The sequence below is a fragment of the Pleuronectes platessa genome, chromosome 17 (genome assembly GCF_947347685.1).
Source record: "Pleuronectes platessa chromosome 17, fPlePla1.1, whole genome shotgun sequence".
NCBI classification, from domain to species: domain Eukaryota; kingdom Metazoa; phylum Chordata; class Actinopteri; order Pleuronectiformes; family Pleuronectidae; genus Pleuronectes; species Pleuronectes platessa.
The window spans coordinates 11,811,248-11,829,596 of NC_070642.1; the positions used below are offsets into that span (position 1 = coordinate 11,811,248).

The 18,349-nt window shown below is 41.7% G+C and overlaps 1 protein-coding gene across 1 annotated transcript; it reads right to left on the bottom strand.

The window, feature by feature from the left end:
• Positions 1-1,452: 1,452 nt before the first annotated feature.
• Positions 1,453-17,275, bottom strand: ehd3 (EH-domain containing 3). The gene is made up of 9 exons (XM_053444599.1): positions 16,797-17,275; positions 16,230-16,605; positions 11,265-11,441; positions 10,497-10,594; positions 6,161-6,302; positions 5,942-6,041; positions 5,518-5,688; positions 4,246-4,410; positions 1,453-4,142 (listed from the first exon to the last, which is right to left on the bottom strand). The coding sequence occupies exons 2-9, from the start codon at positions 16,454-16,456 to the stop codon at positions 3,615-3,617; spliced, it is 1,608 nt and encodes a 535-aa protein (XP_053300574.1). The 5' UTR covers positions 16,457-16,605; positions 16,797-17,275; the 3' UTR covers positions 1,453-3,614.
• Positions 17,276-18,349: the final 1,074 nt, after the last annotated feature.

Consider the following 18,349-nt stretch of genomic DNA (forward strand, 5'->3'; position numbering starts at 1 on the left):
TACTGCGGGTAGAGACATAAGGAAACAAGAATTCCATTGCATTCAGAACTTTTATGTCAATAAAACCCTTTAGGCTTTTAACTCTGTTTTAACAAGGGATCAGGGGTCACAGTCTAAATTCATGTAAAAAAAAAGAAACAGACAATATACAGAACAAACACATACACAATATAAATAATCTAATTTGAAGGATACTATTACATCACATGTCACATACAATGGATACTCCAATTACCAATGTCAATGTGTATGTGTGTTTTTGAGTGTGTGTGTTTGTGATTGGGTGTGTGTGGGAGAACATCATCTAACCCTGTGTTCTGAAATAGTCGTTCCCTCGGGTATCTGGGTGTATACATTTAATCCTGACAGACATCTTCCTCATCCGTGCCTCTCCACCAGAAAAACACACACATCCATCACAGACAGTCACTGCACACACACACACACACACACACACACACACACACACACACACACACACACACACGCATTCTAGGATATACTGTTTTCCCCTGACATGATAAGATACCAACCCAAACACGGACAAACATGCTACAGCTGTCTCTGACTAAAAATTCCTTTTCCTACACCTCTCTCACTCTATAGTACACACACACACACACACACACACACACAGTTTCCGTCTGTCCGTCTCTCTGGGCTCGTTCTGGGCTCTCTCCATCATTCTGTGTCACTTTACCTCAGTTTCCAGGAAAGACTGAAATAACTACACCTAAAATAATCGACTGTTTTCTTTCCACTCTAACTTTTCTAATTTTAGTTTATTTTATTTTCATTCATTGCCTTACGAGCTCAAAGACTTCAAGGTTCATGAACATATACTAACATCTTTATCTTTAAGAACTGCACACGATGCTGCGACATTAAATCTTCTGGGTTCTTTCAAATAAATGAAATTACTCGAAAATATAAGGTTAAGTCTTGTGAGACTGATCACAAATATCACAAATATTTACATAAATCTATGATGGAGGATGTGTATGTGTGTGTTTGTGTGTGAGTTTGAGGGTCAAGGTAGGTAAAACAGGAAATGGTGGACAAGAACAGAACTTCCTGTGTGAGAGGAGAGGGTGCTGCATCTTCCCTAAGAGCGTGCACGTTTTAAAAGGGGTCTTTGGGTCACAGGCCGAGGGGAGGCTTTTACTTCCGGTCTCAAACAGCCACACACACACATTAACATGGATAGAGAACATTCTCAAACTGAATTGAAGATATGGATAAATCTCGTGAAAATTCTCATTAAGAAATGTTCTCCTCTTAATATAATGCACTTTAATCTAAGTTAAACAACACATTATTTAACAATATATTGAATCTTCTTTGTTTGTTTGTGTAATTCTGGAATTTCTTATCGTTATCCTTTCCTCGCTCGTTTGTTTTTATCATTCAAGACTTTATCATACAGCCTCTAAACAAAACAGAGACAGTGAGTTGAGTAAATGAATTTTATTATGCTCTTAGACTCTTTATGTCGACAGGAAAGCAGTGAAGTACAGATTAATCAATGCATCGCCATCTTAAAAACAGATAAAATAACAGCACGCCCGTGTTTTTCCACATGGGACATTTAGCAGAAGACCATATTTCACTTCACAATCCTTTATGGTCTTAAACCAGCATGTCCAGTTCTGCGGAGAATCAATATTCAACAAGCACAGATCTTATCTTCTGACGTGGATGTGAAATATGAGCTAATGATGCATAATTCACCCGAGATGAGATGGATGATTTTTACAATCTGTGCTCATGGAATGCAAGCAGTCTTCTTATTTACATTAGATTCACAGTTGAAGCACAGCGACGTCACAGGGAGAGGAATTAATGACTATTAACTGGAAATCAATTTTCAATACATCGATTCTAATGGCTCAAAACCAATTAATACTTTCTCGCTCCCAACACGTTTGGAATATTACTCATCATCCAATTTTAATTAGTTTAGTGTTTAATCTGGTGCTGGGGAGATATACAGTTATAAAGAATCCATATACTGGCAGTAATACACGTGAGGAACATGTATTACATGTGTACAGTTTATATACATGACATAGAAAGCCAATTCTATTCTTCAACAACAACAAAAAAAAAGAGAAACACGTTGATTTATGTGTGGATTAGTGTTTGTTATCAGGAAATAAGCAGAAAGCTGCATCTTCACTCTCTGGACCGCGGAGTTAGTTCAATGAACAATAACGGAGTCGCCTCAGTTTACAGTTAATAACCCACCAGAAGAATCCCATCATCAGTAGCCTGTGTAATGTTTAAGACTCGATACACATACATTTCAAATAATAACACTGTGTTCATATGCATAAATACATACAAGAGTCAGTATGTGGCCACACAGAACCATGAACATTCAACATTCATCATCCCCACAATATATACGGGGAACGTCAGAGCACTGGTGTGTCCGGACGACACCCAGAGAACAGTTTCATATTGAAGTCACAGTATCGTCAGACGTGTTCACAGGATTCACGATGGTTCCAAAGATCCTCCAAGAGACAGACCGCTCGACGTTCTGAGGTTTCTCTTCTGCTTGAAGAGATTTCCTCACACACGCCGACATCAGCACGTCACATTTGACATGTTAGAGAGTTAGTAACTGATTTAGACCATTTTCTTCTTGGGTTAACAGGAGTGTGACACAGAATGCTCAACTGTGTCACTGTTAAAATACAAGCCCTGCATTTGTGTGGTTGTGTGTGTGTCTGTGTGTATTCTCGAGGCATTTGACAGGAAGTCTTTGAAGCGGTTTAATATGTCTCCATTAAAAAAAAAGCCAGAATTCTCAGGAGACCTAAAATTGTTCAGGACCTCAAAATAAAAGATGTTTGGGTGGTCTTGTGAAGGTCATCTCTGTAGTAGGGCTGATTACAGATAATAATATAATATAACAGTTTCTATCACACAATTTCAATGGGGATAAACTGGTTATTTGCATTTTATACCTAAAATAATCCTTCCAACAAGACTTTCCTTCTTTTTGTCTTTACATTCTCTCCATTTTTCTTCCAGTAGTTCTGACCACATTTTTCTATATTCCAGTGTTTCATGGTCGAGAATTTTGTTATTTTTTCTTTACTATTCACTGTATCAGTTGTGCTAACATCTCTAACCAAAAAACTAATATATATCATCTTGAATTAAAAAAAGACTATACTGATCTAAAGACTCATCCAGATCCAGTTTTTCCACCCTGGTAAAAGCACAGAAGAGATGTTACAGTTAAATCTAACTCGCACTGTTGACAAGGTCAAATCCTAAATTCAGTGTTAAAAAATACAAACGTAGATTTTTCCGTCATATAAAGGTTTACAGTCAGTGTGCTGATTTGATTTGAATTTGCATATTTTGTTTTATCTTTGCCTCTTGAAGGAAAGGAAAGCCTGCAGATGTGCAGCTGAAGCAACAGGGCAGAATGAGAGTTGGAATTATTTGTCTACTTTTTGCAATTGGAGTTTTTTGCTTTGGTGCTACAGGATACTTCCTCTTCTATTGGGAATCCTTTTCTCTAGGGATGGGGCTGGTGGTGGGGGTGGGAGTCTACTTACAGGTTGCTGAGCAGGGACTTGGGGATAATCTTACATTTACTCTGGTATTTTCCTCTTAGACGGCGGCACCAGGTGTGAAGGTAGATCTGAGGGCAGTTCATGTCCTTCCAGTTTCACTTTTATCAGGTGATTGGCCAAGGCAAACTCCTCATCATCCAGCATCCCGTCCTTATCGATGTCCGCCAGCTTCCAGATCTTTCCCAACACTGTGTTGGGCAGCTTTGACTTCACCATCTCCCTCTTGGCGTTGGCCCCCGTCACCTTTCCGTTGACGGGAGATAACGTGTAGAAGATTTCATCGTACGCCGGCTTGTCGCGCACAACCACCCATTCGGCATCGTCGATGCCTTCTCCGGCCCCTTCGCCGTACCCGTGGCCAAACGGGCCGTCCAGAGTGCCGTCGAACGCACCGCCCTTCACTACTGGGTTAGGCCGTTGGGTTTCTTCTTGGCGAACCAGGACCATGAGACCGGCAATGTCGTTGGATAGCATGTCGTCGACCGCTTCAAGGAGTTTGGGTTTCAGAGGCTGGAATTTGTTGAGATCCTGAGACTGGAGTAGGTCCTGGAAGAATAATAATAATAAATAAAAAAACATCTCAAGTTTAGATCTTATCAATCTAATCCTGTATTTATAAATCTGCATTCCTGCACTCTTTCCTCATTACCTGCATCTTCTTCAAATTTGGGAAATCTCCAGGGGATATCTGATGCTCTCTTTCGATGCGTTTGTAGATATCTGCCAGACTGCCGATCAGTTCTTTCTTCTTGTTCTCCTTCCCGAACACAGAGGGCATCTCTTTCTTCAGGGCGCTGATGATGTAGGCATGAACCTGCGACCAGAGAGGGATTTGTTCATCACATTCAAGCTATTTCAGCAGCTACTCTGTCAGAAAAACAACATTAAGTCTCATACATAAAATGCTGTAAAAATAAGCACAATACAAAGATTTTAATTAGTCCTTAAATTATTTACATTAACACATTTAAAATGATCTATTTAATGTTTAAATTGGACATACTAATATATGTCCAATTTCTCTTTTATTCAAATATTTAACCTCTATTGTAAAGAAGTTTTTTTATCATAGTTGAGTGTGGTTTTCATATAAGCCATTATTGGTTTCCACGACGACCCCTACAATTTTTTTTTTTTCTTATGAAATAATAATGAATAATCATTAAATTAACCTATAAGAATATTACTAGATCCCATTTACATATGTACAGTATTTGCAGTTTTATAAGTGTCCCACTCTCGACATTCATTGTTATACTTTCCATGGAATCAACCTTTTTGGAAAAAAGGCTTTGAAGTCAAAGGATGATCAAAACTCAAATAAGAAATCAAACATTGCAAAAGTAATGGGAAAAAACATATTTGTTATGTTGCTTCTGTGTGTGTGTGTGTGTGTGTGTGTGTGTGTGTGTGTGTGTGTGTTTCCCAGAATCCACCTTGTGTCCTTGAAGCTCATCCCAAAACGCACACAAACCCCATCAGCTGTTACACAGGAAAAATGCACTCATCTTTCCCAGTGTTTGAGTTGTGTGCATGTGCACATCCTACAACAGGCATTGGGCCATCGCCTCTCATACCTGACTTCCTGTCCAGAGAGGAAACAGGAAATCATTCGCTCAGGAGGAGAGGAAGAACATTTGTCTGGTTCTATTGGTTCTCAGACAGCAACAAGCTTTTTCTGTCAAGGCTAACAGCTGGACAGGATGGACAGGGCGAGTGAGTGATGCTCTGACCATCGGAACATGACACGCTCCAATAATAGCAGGAGGGACATTAATCAAAAATTTAAAGAATAAAGAAATTAAATGTAATTCCTAAAAGGCATGAACTACATCCCAGGTCTGAGAAACACTTTTAACCGTACCTGTAATTGTACCAGTCAGATCTCATCAGTGTGGTGGGGGGTGTGTCTGTTTCTCACCTTGGCCAGTCTTGCCCTCTTGATCAGATCGTTGAGTTTTCGAAGAGCTGCGTTTCTCGGTAAAGACTGGATGTCCTTAAATAGGTCCTGCTCCTCCGCCTCAAACAGCTTCCTGTTGTCAGGGATCAACAGAGGGTGGGACCAGAACGAGCCGATGTAGACACGGATCACCTGTTGGGGACAGAGAGGACATTCAGTGTGGCTGGGACCAAAACAAGAGAGAAGAGACATAAAAGGACCAACGTGGGTCATAAACTCCTCCTCCTCTATGTTAGTGGATGGGACATGACTAAAAAGTCAAAGCACACGTCAAATACAAAAGTAAAAAGGTTAACATTTTCCTCTCGGAACAAAAAAACAACAACAATGGCGATGCAATGGTTACCACTTAAAAAAAAAAAAAAACTTTTGATGGTGACTATACCTCAGGGGTGTTGACTATTTTCCCTAGTGACCACATTAGGGCCCCGTAGACTCTCATCAACTGCTGGGTCTCTATCTGGTCAGCTTTGTTCAGTACAACCCTGAAGAAAAACAACCAAAGAGGACATCCCGCATTAATATTACATGAATCCTCGTTAAGGTTTATGTGCATGCACTGAGTGAGGAAGTCTTCAGGACTACTTTGTGTAGCTTAAGGTACCTAATCTTGTCCTCGTGGTTCTTTAGGGCCTTTATCACATCTGAGAACTCATCGGAAATGTCCAGTTTGTGGGCGTCGAACAGTAAAATGATCCGGTCCACTCGCTCGGCAAACCACTCCAGGACCGCAGCAAAGTCATACCCTGAGAACAGGAGGAGGACGAGGAAGAGGAGGAGGGAGAAACACGAGAGTCACGATGTGAAATACAAGAATGAAGGTTCCAGATATAAGAGATTGTTTCTCTCTCTCGTTTCTTTGCTCTCATCCCATCCCGGTGTCACCAGAGGCATTTGAGCGGACCTCAGTTGCAGTTCAAGTATCGACGCTGATGATCAACATCATCTGTTATCCCAAAAATGTGAGAATGGACTGTGATGTTGCAACATCCTCAAGAGAAAGGCCTTGCAATGGCTTCAGGTCACAGAGGAGGGACGCCCACATTGCAACATGGTGAGAGACAATGTGTGTTTACTGATAGAGATGGTGCAGCCAAGGTTCAAACTCAATAAGAGGACTCCATTAATCTTTAGCATCAAAAATGAAGCTTTGGCTTTTCGAATACTAAATGCAGATATATCAAGTCAGTGACTGAGTCTGTCGGCAGGACTCCATCACTGACTCTCGGGACCTTCTGTCTCGCTCAAGGACTCTTACCTGGAAAAATTCCACAGGATATGAGAGGAGAACAAAGAACAAAAGAGCAGAACCAAGGGATTAGGGAGTTGAAATTTACAACCCACACTGAAGGACACTTCAAAGACAATGCAGTCAGTGGTAAACCTGTTACAGCTGAGATTACTGGAGAGCAACTAGGAGGCATTTGCTGTCAGTTGGTAGTAGGTTGGTGTTAATACAGGATTTTCTGAGAAGCTATGTTTGTTTCTACCTTCACTCTACAGGCACTATCAAGTTTTAGACGTTATCACTTTGAAAATATCTGATTCTGACTTGGACTGATACACCGATCTCCCTGCACAGAAATAGTAGCTGCTGATACTGTCGTTCCACAGCTGCTCCTCCAAGCAGAGGAATCACTGTCTCTCAAGGCCGAATCATTTTCTTAACTGGCTCATGATTGTCAAACAAAACCAATGCGGAGATTCTAGCGATGAATGGCATTGGTCGTCTTCCAGGACAAATCAATGTTGATAATTCAAAGGTCCCCTCACTGGGACGTGAGCAGGAGTTTAGCAGTGGTAGCAGTAAGCATGTAAAACATGGAAATATGTTTCCTTTTGTTCCAGCTGAGAGGAGAAAGAGGCCACACTGCGGCTGCTGCTGCTTGAGCGGAGAGTTTAGAGAGAATTTGAATTTTAGTGGTTTGTTTTTCACACAAAGCACTTTTCATATGGTTTGGTTCAAATAACAAGATTATTCTCTGGTCAGCCAATGAAAGGCCGCAATTCTCATTTCATTGTATATCATTAAGGAAGTAAATAAATCAGAAAACTTTTAGTAGTATTATCATAGAGAGGCATATAAATGCAGTATAGGTAACACTTGCTTTATTTGGGGGCTTTTGAATAGTAGTTCCTACCGTGGATTTACTGAGATCTGTTTGATTCCTATAACTTATGTACAATGCTCATGGTTAAGACGGAAAATGGCACTGACGTGATGTCCATCAATTATCAAAAACAGATGAGGGGGCATGAATTTACTCAACACACTTGATGTCCGAATGCTTGGGGCCTGAGGGGTTTTGAACTTTAGGGTTTATCCTTTGCGGAACAAGAGCATCCCCTCCCGAAGAATTTCTGGTTGTTAAAATAACTTTCCCTGAAGTTTTCAGACATCAACAACAGGAAAAACTCCAGTGTATTTGAATGAGGGGGGGCGCCTGGGTTGAGCCTGCAGGAGGCAGGACATGATGTTCAAATTCTGCCGGGGATATATTGTGTTGTTGATGACAGAACATCAACCCTTGTCGTCACAAGCTCTCAAATTTCTTAATTGGACTAAAATATCCAATATATGTAATTGTGATTTCTGTGTTTTTTTCCCCCCCAAACCATATGAAAAAGAGTCCGGTGAAGAAGATGCAACAGTCTACAAATTATTTAAAGCCAAGATAAGTTTATATTCAGGCTTTTTGCAGCTGGTTGGTGCCGATTTATTTTCTACAATACCTCCATAATGGCATCTATGTAGGGGGCTATAGTCTGACAACTCTTCATCTAGAGACACACACATACACACACACACACACAGACACATTAAGATACTGATAAAACCACAGGTTAAAAGAAAAGTAACAAAAGCAAAGGATGAGACACAACATAAAAATATCACACACACAAAAAAAATTAAAAGAATGAAGAAAGTGAACATACACCTACATATACACACAAAACAAGTTGACCATACACAAACTTTGTCCTCAGAGAAAACATCTGTGCTGACTCAGTAGACATTAAGTATAAGCCTGTATTTTTTGTTACATCTGAACAGACAACGGTCGGGCCACGCCTCGCCGTGAAGTTTATTTGGTTTGACAACGTTTTAACAAACACTTGGATTGAGACCTCAGGGAAAATAAAACGGAGCTGATGCGGGACTGTTTCAATTAAAAACTGCATCTGACATTCTGTTGGTGCTGATGCAGCATTTCTCTCTTATTTGTCCACAGAGAAGCTTCGGTTAACAATTTATGTTCCTGTAGCTAAAATCTTTCCGAGCTCAAGTTCTGAGGAAAATCCACAAAAGACCCAACCCTAGTATGAGGTAATGTGCTGAACCCAAAGACCACAGATTGTTCCTTGTTTTTATTTAGCCTTTGGAACGGCATGTGTGTGTGCTCGCATGTTTCATCATGTCAACACCCTGAAATTCAAGATACTCTCTTTATAATGTTGTGCATATGAGTAATGCTAATTCCTTCCACCAGCATCTGCTCTGATTGCACCAGTACTAATCATTGATCCTTTTATGTGATATTAATACAAAATATCACAAGCAAACATGAATGCTAGCATACCAGCTAACACACCAGTTAAATAACAACGTCCTATATAAATCTCATTACTATACCAACGTTTTTGTGATACTGTGATGTGCAACTGGTGACATATTACGCTCATATTCTATTCAACAATTTGAATTTGAGTTAATACCTGAAAAGGTTTATATACACTAACATTCCGAAAATACCCTTTCCTCACACTGTCAATGGCTGTAGCTCCTCTTTTCATCCTCTGTCTGAAACACTTGGTTTTAGCTCCCCTCCCATTAAGGCCTGATCTGATAGGCCAGCTGGCCCACTCTGTTGTGATTGGTCAACTGCTTCCAGTGCCTGTAGGAAAGGTTGGTCTCTACTCTTGCTTGACCTGACTTTGTTGGGGACTTGCCAGACAAGCCACTAGGTGTTCATTATGTAAATGTGGGGTATTGTGATGTCCCGTGTCATTACGACACCGAACTCCTGACGAGGCATTCAGGCGCAGTTTTGTCTGTGGGGGAGAGGAGCTTCCTTTACCACAGACTTAATGCTGAACAAGCATAATATGTCTCCTTTAAGAGAGAACACACAAAAGGATGGAATGGACAGTGGAATGGGATGAATGTTAAAAGACTAAATTATAGCCGTCTTTAATTATCCGAGCTCTTTTGTTAATGCAAGTCGTTGGTATGGCGATGCCAGCTTTCAGCTTTGGGAATCCCGGCCATGCCAGACACACATCAACCTGTAAGGAAACTGGCAACGTATCTCTGGATCCTTTCACAACTAAACTTCTCTTCACACTGTCGTCTCTCTCTCTTTTGAGTTCAGTTTGTATGTAGAGTACATGAAAAAACACATAACACCAACAATATCCTACCATTTTTTTTCTTTTTTTTGTAAATAGACAGGCCACGAAGAAAAAAATATATATTACGTGTATTGCAAAAAAATATATACTTAAACTGTCCTATTAAATCTGTGGTTCTCTATGTTGACATTATGTGATATTTTCAAAGTGTGAAAGTCCTTGTACACTGTGCTGTTCATGTTTTAAATTCAGCACAGGTCAGTGCAGATGCAAACCTACACATTGTGTGCATTTATTTAGTGTCAGTGTGTGAGAGAGACAGAGAGCGCATTGGAGGCCGATCTTTTTGTTGCTGCTTCCTGTTCTTTGAAATGAATGAGACATAATCCTCCTGATAGCTACGAGCTAAAATAAACACATGCACGTGTGCGTCCAAAAGAAATGCTGACATTGTTGTTCAGAGATCAGTGGGACAAGGGGGCTGCAGCTGAATGGGTCCAGTGAATACACAGCAACACTAACACGCACACACACACTAACATAAACAGTGGAACATAAAAGTGTGAGCCTCGAGTGTGGTGCGTTACCTCGACTGAGTCTCTGTTTCTCTCCAGACAGAATCCCTGGTGTGTCGATCACACTGATGCTCTCCAGCACCGGGTTAGGCAGCTGGGCACACACAAACCTACACACACAAACACACACACACACACACACAAACACAAAGACATTGAAGTATCAGGACAGAAGTGTAAAACACTTTAAAAACAAACATCATCCACACCAGACCTCTAACATTCCCTTATCTGCCTCTTCTCCATCTCTCTCTCTCTCTTCTCTGTCCAGCTGAATAAATACCAACAGGTTAGCGGTCATCCTCACTGTGAACCCCCCCCCCCCACACTAATCCCCACTGACGGTCAGCGCTGTTTCCTTTCAGCAGTGGTGGGCCCTCACAGAGAGGACTCTACCGCAAGAGTGTAGAGTTTTGGAAGGATGACTCTGCAAAAGTTGAGCACATCTCCCTCTCACAGACACACACACAACCCTAACCTAACCCTCTCTCTCTCTAACAGAGGGAATCCTGACCAGTGAGCAGAGGGAAATTCAATCACATAGGAATGTAGAGCAATGGTGTGGATTGTCACTCTCACTCTCTTGTTCTTCACCAGTCTGTTCCTCAGTCTTTCCTACACCATATATATATATATATATATATATATGTATCATATACATTACCCTGGTATAAACACACACCTCAATAAGAGATCTCACCACTTCTGCCATCAGTCTATCCAAACTCTCTCTTCAACATGTGTGTGTGTATATATGTGTGTGTGTGTGTAGGGATCTACCTGTTTAGGAATGCGTTCCCAAATGCGTTCAGCTTTCTGAAGGGCTTCTTGGGGTCAACCACCAAAGCGTTTCCGGGAATGACGCCTTCGGTGTCGCCGTGCATCACCGCGATGAAGGAATCCGTGGTGGGTTCGGGGCCGATCCGCATTCCAGGAAAATCCTGCTCCAACAGGTAGCTGGGGGGCGAGATTGGGACATAAGACATGGCCGTAAACTAAACAAGACAAGGGATGAGATGTTTTTGATAATATTTACACAGTGTAAGAAAAGTTCATCTATAGGCAGCAGGACAGATGTGTGCCACACCTTCAGCCTCTTATTTGGAAGAAGCCCTGCATGCCTTTTCACAGTGATCATGTTGAAAGGAAACTGATACAGATGGTAAAATGTGATTTAAAAATCAGCAGAAACGTAGTCTGCCTTGAATTAGAAGCTGCTGGAACCAAGATTAGGGCGTTTTAGATCATCGCAGGCTGGACGGCCGCCATGCACTGGCTCCTGAATAAGCAGAATTAGGTTTGTTGCCAAACAAAGAAAAAGTCCCTCAGAAGGAGAGTTTTGTGATCAGATGAGACAGAGGAAGGAGGAAATCGTTTTCCCCTCAATCAGCTCCTTACTCGCGGTAAGGAAACTGCCTATGTTCCGATATAAACTCATGAATCGCAAAAAGTGAATATATTCATCAAATATTCTGCAGCATGATCTCAATCCTTGGACGCAAAGAGAGGAATGTGGTTCAGCTCTTCCTTTTCTGACAAGACAAATGGTCAGGGATAATACCTCGCCACAGGCGTGTTTCCTCACTGCTGATCAAGAACAGCTGACGGGGTGAAAACAGGGGACAGAATCAGATGTCGATTTTCTGCATGTTTGCTTTTGACTGAGCACATTCTTCAGGGAGACTTTTTACTTTACATATCGTGTTTTACAGCAAATAGTTTGCAACTGATGCAAACTATTTGACCTCATCTGTAACTATCACCATGGCAACACGACTGAGGCAGACGCCATTTATATGTTTTAGGGTGAAAGGTCGAATCCCCGGCTGTGAATTCCGTGATACCACACACATGTTCGAAATGAAGATTGGTGCGTTTCTGTCAACTTTGCGAACACGGGCCATAAAAAAAAGAAGAGATTTACTGCTGAAAGGATCATAAATTTCAAGTGTTGGATGTTTACATATTCTAACTATAACCAGATGTAAAGATGGGTCTCATCTCCACAAACACACACATATATATATATACACTTTGTTAGAGGAGCCAGCAGTGCCTGGTAGAGCCGTCTCTGTCAGTGTATGTAGAGTCCTCCTCCCTGTCTGTGGGGAGGCTACCATCTCCCCGGTTGCATGTTTCATAGGAGACATACTATGTGTGTGTGTGTTTGCAATCCACATACGTATCAGCTCACATTCATTCATCACATTTTTTCCTGCCCAGCGAAGATAAAACTGAAAATTTGCAGGCGCAGGCTTCCCCCAAACCACAGCCTGAAAAGTTCCAGTTCACGAGCTTTAAAGCATCAAATCGACCTGGGACTAGAGAAGACGACGAGAATTCTATTTGAAAATCTGACTAACCGCCAAAGAGAAAGACTTATCCTCCATCGTATCTTTTGTCTCTCCATCCATTTTTCTCTTTTTATTTTAACATGTCATTACTTACGTTCCAAATCATCTGGAAATTCACGTCAATCTAATATGTCTCACCCTGTTTTTATAGCATCAAATAAATAATTAAAACCTAAACTACAATTGGGGAGCCGTCTTGTGGCCATCATTAGTTTATAGGATTAACATAGGGTTGTCCATGCCTCTTTCTTACTCAAACTCTACTTCACATTCAATTGGTCCAAAAGCATATGACACAGATTCTAGCATCGCCCACATTGGCTTCCTTGTCTCTGCATAGATTCTAAGATTTTATGAGGACTTTTAAGGCTTTACGCAACTAAGCCCCATGCATATATCAAGGGTTTACCAACTCTCCATGAGCCAGGGTGCCACCTTCCATCAGCTGATCGTGGACTTCTGGTAGTTCCTGCAGCCCGATTGGTGACTAAGAATAGAAACTATTGGGCTTCTGCAGAAGAGGCCCCCAAACTCTGGGAGGATTTACAAGCGGAGATTAGCCATGAGGCATCTGTTACTGCTTTTAAATCCCTTTTCTATGCTCTTCTTTAAAAAAGCTTTCACACCTTGGCGATTTTAATTTCATTTTGGATTTATTGCTGGTTTATCATTATGTGATCCACTCTGTAACTTTGTAAAGACAAGAAAGTGCTTTACAAATAAAACGTATTTATAATCATCAATGTAATTTCTGCATAAACCCTATTTTGTTTTCATGAGAGAGAAGTAAGCCTATAGGCCTTAAATGCACATGGACCCAATGACAAAGCACAAAGTCTTCCACTGAGTTTAGGTGAGGCTGACAGTCAGATTGTTCAGCTTCATTTCCCCGAGACCCGCTCTGCTCCCTGTTCCACAGTGGGATCCTGCGATATGAAACCAAAGAATGTCAAAAGCTCTGACACCGGGTTACTCAGCAATTTCTACATTCCTCGTCCTGCTGCTACAATGTCAGTGGCGAGGGGGTCAGGCCGCTGAGTGTGTGGGTGTTGTCGTAAGAGAAAGAGTAAAAAGGAAAGAAGAGAGAGATGAGAGAGAGGATCAGTGAGAATCAGAGACAGCAGCAGAGGAAGAAGAGAGCGAACAGGGATGTCTGCACTGCCTTGTCTTATGGCAGGAAGTCACTAACAGCATCCTCTCTGTAGCTTTCAACTAATTACTGACAAGGCTCTGTAAGAGTGTGTGTGTGTGTGTGTGTGTGCATGTGTGTACGTCTGAAAGGCAAGATGTCAGCAGTAGTTCTGCAGTTCATCACACAGCTGTTAATATTCCCCAGCTCTGACAGACTTCTGACTATAGAACTATAGATAAACCTACTTTATGCCATATAAGTTACTGTTGAAGGGGGTTTAGCTGATCTGAATTCAGGCTAAGTTCCACGTGTATTTGGCACCTGTGTGCAAAATGACTTCAAATGGGTGCAGCATACAAGAGACCAGGGACGTGCACACAGGGGATCAGCTGAGAGACAAAGGGCACTTCTCCTCATTATCTATTTAAAAAAAACAGAAGTTAAATAATAATACCCTCACACTCACACCATTGTTAAATACTCAACAGTAGAAGAATGAATAGCTATTAGATGAGGAACTACGATCAAAATAATGCAGTTTAAGGCAGGACAGTACAAAACAAAACGTTTTTTTTTTCGTGTACTGGTTAATTTTGAGATTTTGGTCTTTTTTTCTTCCATGTCGTCCTCTTTCACTCTAATCGAAAGAAAACTTCCAGAAATAAACGTTTAGATGTTGTTTGTTTTACCCTCAGTCTGTTTGCTAGCAAGACACAAGTTAACTATAATTGTTTTTGTCTTTAGGCTAATTAGCTGTAAACTTGAGGCACTGGTAGCTAAGTCCATCACCACTCTGCTCCGAACAAGCAAAGAAAAACCAGTACAACAGGCACAGGAGCTGGGAGGTGGGAGTTGCTGCCTGTCTGTTATGACTGGGATGACTGTATTACTCACTAGTGCACCTTCACTAGCCTCACGATTCCATTAGGATTCAGCAGTTAACGATTCAAATTCACGACAATGCATCTCGAAGCATTTCAATGTATCACATCAACGATTTCCTATATGACTGCACATGGCTGCTCTTTCATCAGTTAATATCATTTAATAAAGTCAGTCAGACAAATAGGACCTCCCTTTTTACTTAGAAAGTGCTTTATAAAGTATTATAGACTGTTATTATTACTACATGTGTCCTGTTTCATTAACTTTAGATTTGTGTGCTGCACCTAAGGCTTAAAAGGACAAACTCTGATCATAGTCTTGAGTGTATCAAGGTTGCCCCGCCTGGCCCCCGTTGGTAGCGCCCCTGCACTGAGGCACATCACTCCACAGGTCCACAAGCGACTCTGCTCCTCTGAGGTTTTCTGATCATCAAAATTAAAACTGATCTTTTTTAAAAACCTGCTGAATTCACATTTATGTTCCTGGATAAACAAGGAGATTTACCTCCGATTGGTGCTGTCGTTATCCGTCTATAAAGAAGAGTTCAAAACACCAACTTTCAATCAGGAGCAAAAATCTGTCTTTACACTTAAAAGAGACAATAATGCAACATTTGTAATAATTATAGTCACCGACTGATATGAAAATGTTTATGAGCTACAACAACACACTCATAACACTTGCAACACACAACTTCCTGGCTCCCAAGAAAATATTTGTGTTATAGATAAGCCAGGTCCACAGACCCCCGGCCCCTCGAGGCCCCGGCAGCTCTGCACTCGGTCCCACGTCGGCCTCCCACGTCCACACAGATTTCACTTTTAAACACGCTGCTGACATGTCCATCCGTCAGTAAGATCATCTAGACTCGAGTGCAAAATACACACACCTCTGCAGAGACGGGTGCAGTGCCAGGCAGTGCTGCCTCCATACGCATCAGGGGTTTCTCTCTGTGTGTGTGTGTGTGTGTGTTTGTGTGTGCGTTATGTTTTCTGTCAATTAAACTTTTTATGGAATCAATAAAGCTTGAAGGGGCGTGGCTCCAACCAGTAGGGTTTTTTGACGTGTGTGTGTGTGTGTGTGTGTGTGTTTGTGATGGAGGATTTCTGTCTGTTATTCCACTTGTTTGTTTTTTACTCTGTTCTATCTTCTTTAAATTAACTCTATTGTAAGCCCACCACACTCCTCCTCCTCTTCTTCTTCCAGCCTGCTGTCAAACTGCTCCACTGCTGAGGCTGAGCGAGGGAACCGTCAGTTTGGGTGTGTCAGCCTCTCCCTTTCTATCGGTGTGTGTGTTTTTGTGCGTATATGTGTGTGTGTGTTTGTGTGATCCCCTCCTCTCTTTCCCACATGAACCGTGTGCTGCGTTCTCACCGTATGAAGCTGGTCTTGCCGGTTGAGTACTGTCCCACCAGCAGGACCATGGGCTTGTTGTCGAAGTCAGCATCCTCCAGGGCCGGGGAGTGGAACTCGTGGAACTTGTAGCTCTCCTCCAGCGGCAGGAGCTTGGTTTTGTAGAGCTTCTTCAGGCCCTCGCTGACCGTCTGAAACACCTCCGGGTCCTTCTTCCTCCGGTCGTCTGTCCCAAGCCAGCTGAACATGGCTGCAGGTGTTTAGTCCAGTGAAGCCACTGATGCTGGTGATGAGCGGTTGTCGACCAATAGAGTCTGTGAGCGATTTGATGTTTGTCTTGATTTTTTCTTCTTCACATATAAAACAAAGAAAAGCTCCAATATTTTCTTGTGAAGATCTGTTTTAGAACAAAAAAAAAAGCACAAATCAAAAAATTAAAGCAGATATATTATAGAAGAAATAACAATCAGAGTGAGGCCTGCTGTTCTAAATGGGTGATGGAAATATGAATTGGCCTGATATTATATTCAGCTGCAGATTTTGTCCACACTAAAAAATATTGCATTGGAATTTAAAGCTCTCTCTCACCATCCGGTCCATCAGTCCTCTGATGTCAAGGCCACTCTATCCTCCTGGGCCACAGCCGCACTACCTTCAGCTTGTTTATCTGTTTATCAGTAAATAAACGAAGGTTAACAAAATAGACCCTAAATCCTTCCTGTCACGCACGACATCCCGTTACCGCAGCACGGTTCGGTCCAGGAGGAGCCGGCAGAGGAATCCCCCCCCACCACAACCCAGCACGATGCACCGAGCTGCTGTCACAGCCCCGGTTATTGTTCCGCTGCTCCCGCAACAAAACCCCCACAAGCAAACTCTTGTTCTCCTCTCCAAGATGAAATATTCACAGGGAGATGTTTGGGGGGTTGTCTGTATTCAAGCGCTGCAGGTTATCTTCTGGCCCTGTCTGTCACGGCTCGGCTCTGAATGGAACAGCAGCTGATGTCCTGCAGCCCCATTTAAATACCGACGCGAAGGAAACCCGAGCCCGCCGGAAGTGCCCAACGCCTGGCAGCGAGTGCGACGCGCGCCGCGGTCCCGCCCCGGTGATGCAGGGAGGAGGAGAGGATGATGCCCAGTCGGAGGACGCCATAATGGAGGAGCAGGGAGGGACGCGAGAACGACAGCCCGCCACCTAGAGGTGAATATGAGAACATCTCTCTTTTATCGCAGTATTTTAGTTATATGACATATTGACTTTATTGTACAAAATAAAAAGGCCCTCTTTTATGAACATAGGTTGATTGTATCTTTTGAATGAAGTCCAAAATCAAACAATAAACATCCTTCTACATTTTATATTCATTTTCTGTTTTCATGAGAAAAAGTAGTCTTTCTGAAATACTTTTCTGTCTTCAATTCTGCAATTTAGTTAAGTTAGTTTCTTTTAACATGAAGACTAGGTTTTGTTTTAAATGTAATAACCACACTGTGTATTAATTAGAAAGTAGCTTATATGGGATGTATGTCCTTGTAACACTATACATGGATTACTGTTGAGAATTAGAGTATAATATTCAGTTAAAAAGTCAATCAAAATATTGACTTTTCCATTGTCCTGTATATTGAGGAAGTTTGGATCCCGTCTTTAAATAGCTATTGGCTGCCATACACAGCTCTCTGTACAGGAATTAGACCAAATGGTTGATCCACTGCACTGAACTTTGACTTATTTAGCAAAATAACTTTCATGTAAGAACCTCCGTGGCACTTGGTTTTGTCTCTAAATATGCGTCACACTGTGTAAGGCTTTGCATTATAAATAATCAGCGGCTACATCACAATAATATGAGTAAGGAAAGGTTCTGAATTTGTCTATATAGTCTATATAGCAATGAAAAAGACAATGACAGTAATTACTGGATATTCAGAGCATTCATATTTCTGCTTATATCTTTGGTTGTACAGCTATTCCATGGTGACTCCCATTTGACCAGCAGATGTTGCTATTTACTCACTTGTTTCAAGCTTTTGAAGCTGGTGTCAGGAATACAAGTAAGGTCAGAAGGAAGTCGGTCATGGCCGACACCACATAGGGACATTTCCTCAATTTTAAAACTGTCATGAGACAAACCCTAAAC

Coding starts and splice junctions, on each gene's coding strand:
- ehd3 (XM_053444599.1), bottom strand. CDS start 16,456: ATGTTCAGCTGGCTTGGGACAGACGACCGGAGGAAGAAGGACCCGGAG. Junction 10,595..11,264: donor GGGAACGCATTCCTAAACAG/GTAGATCCCTAC, acceptor TTGTGTGTGTAG/GTTTGTGTGTGCCCAGCTGC. Junction 6,303..10,496: donor GAAACAGAGACTCAGTCGAG/GTAACGCACCAC, acceptor TCCTGTTCTCAG/GGTATGACTTTGCTGCGGTC.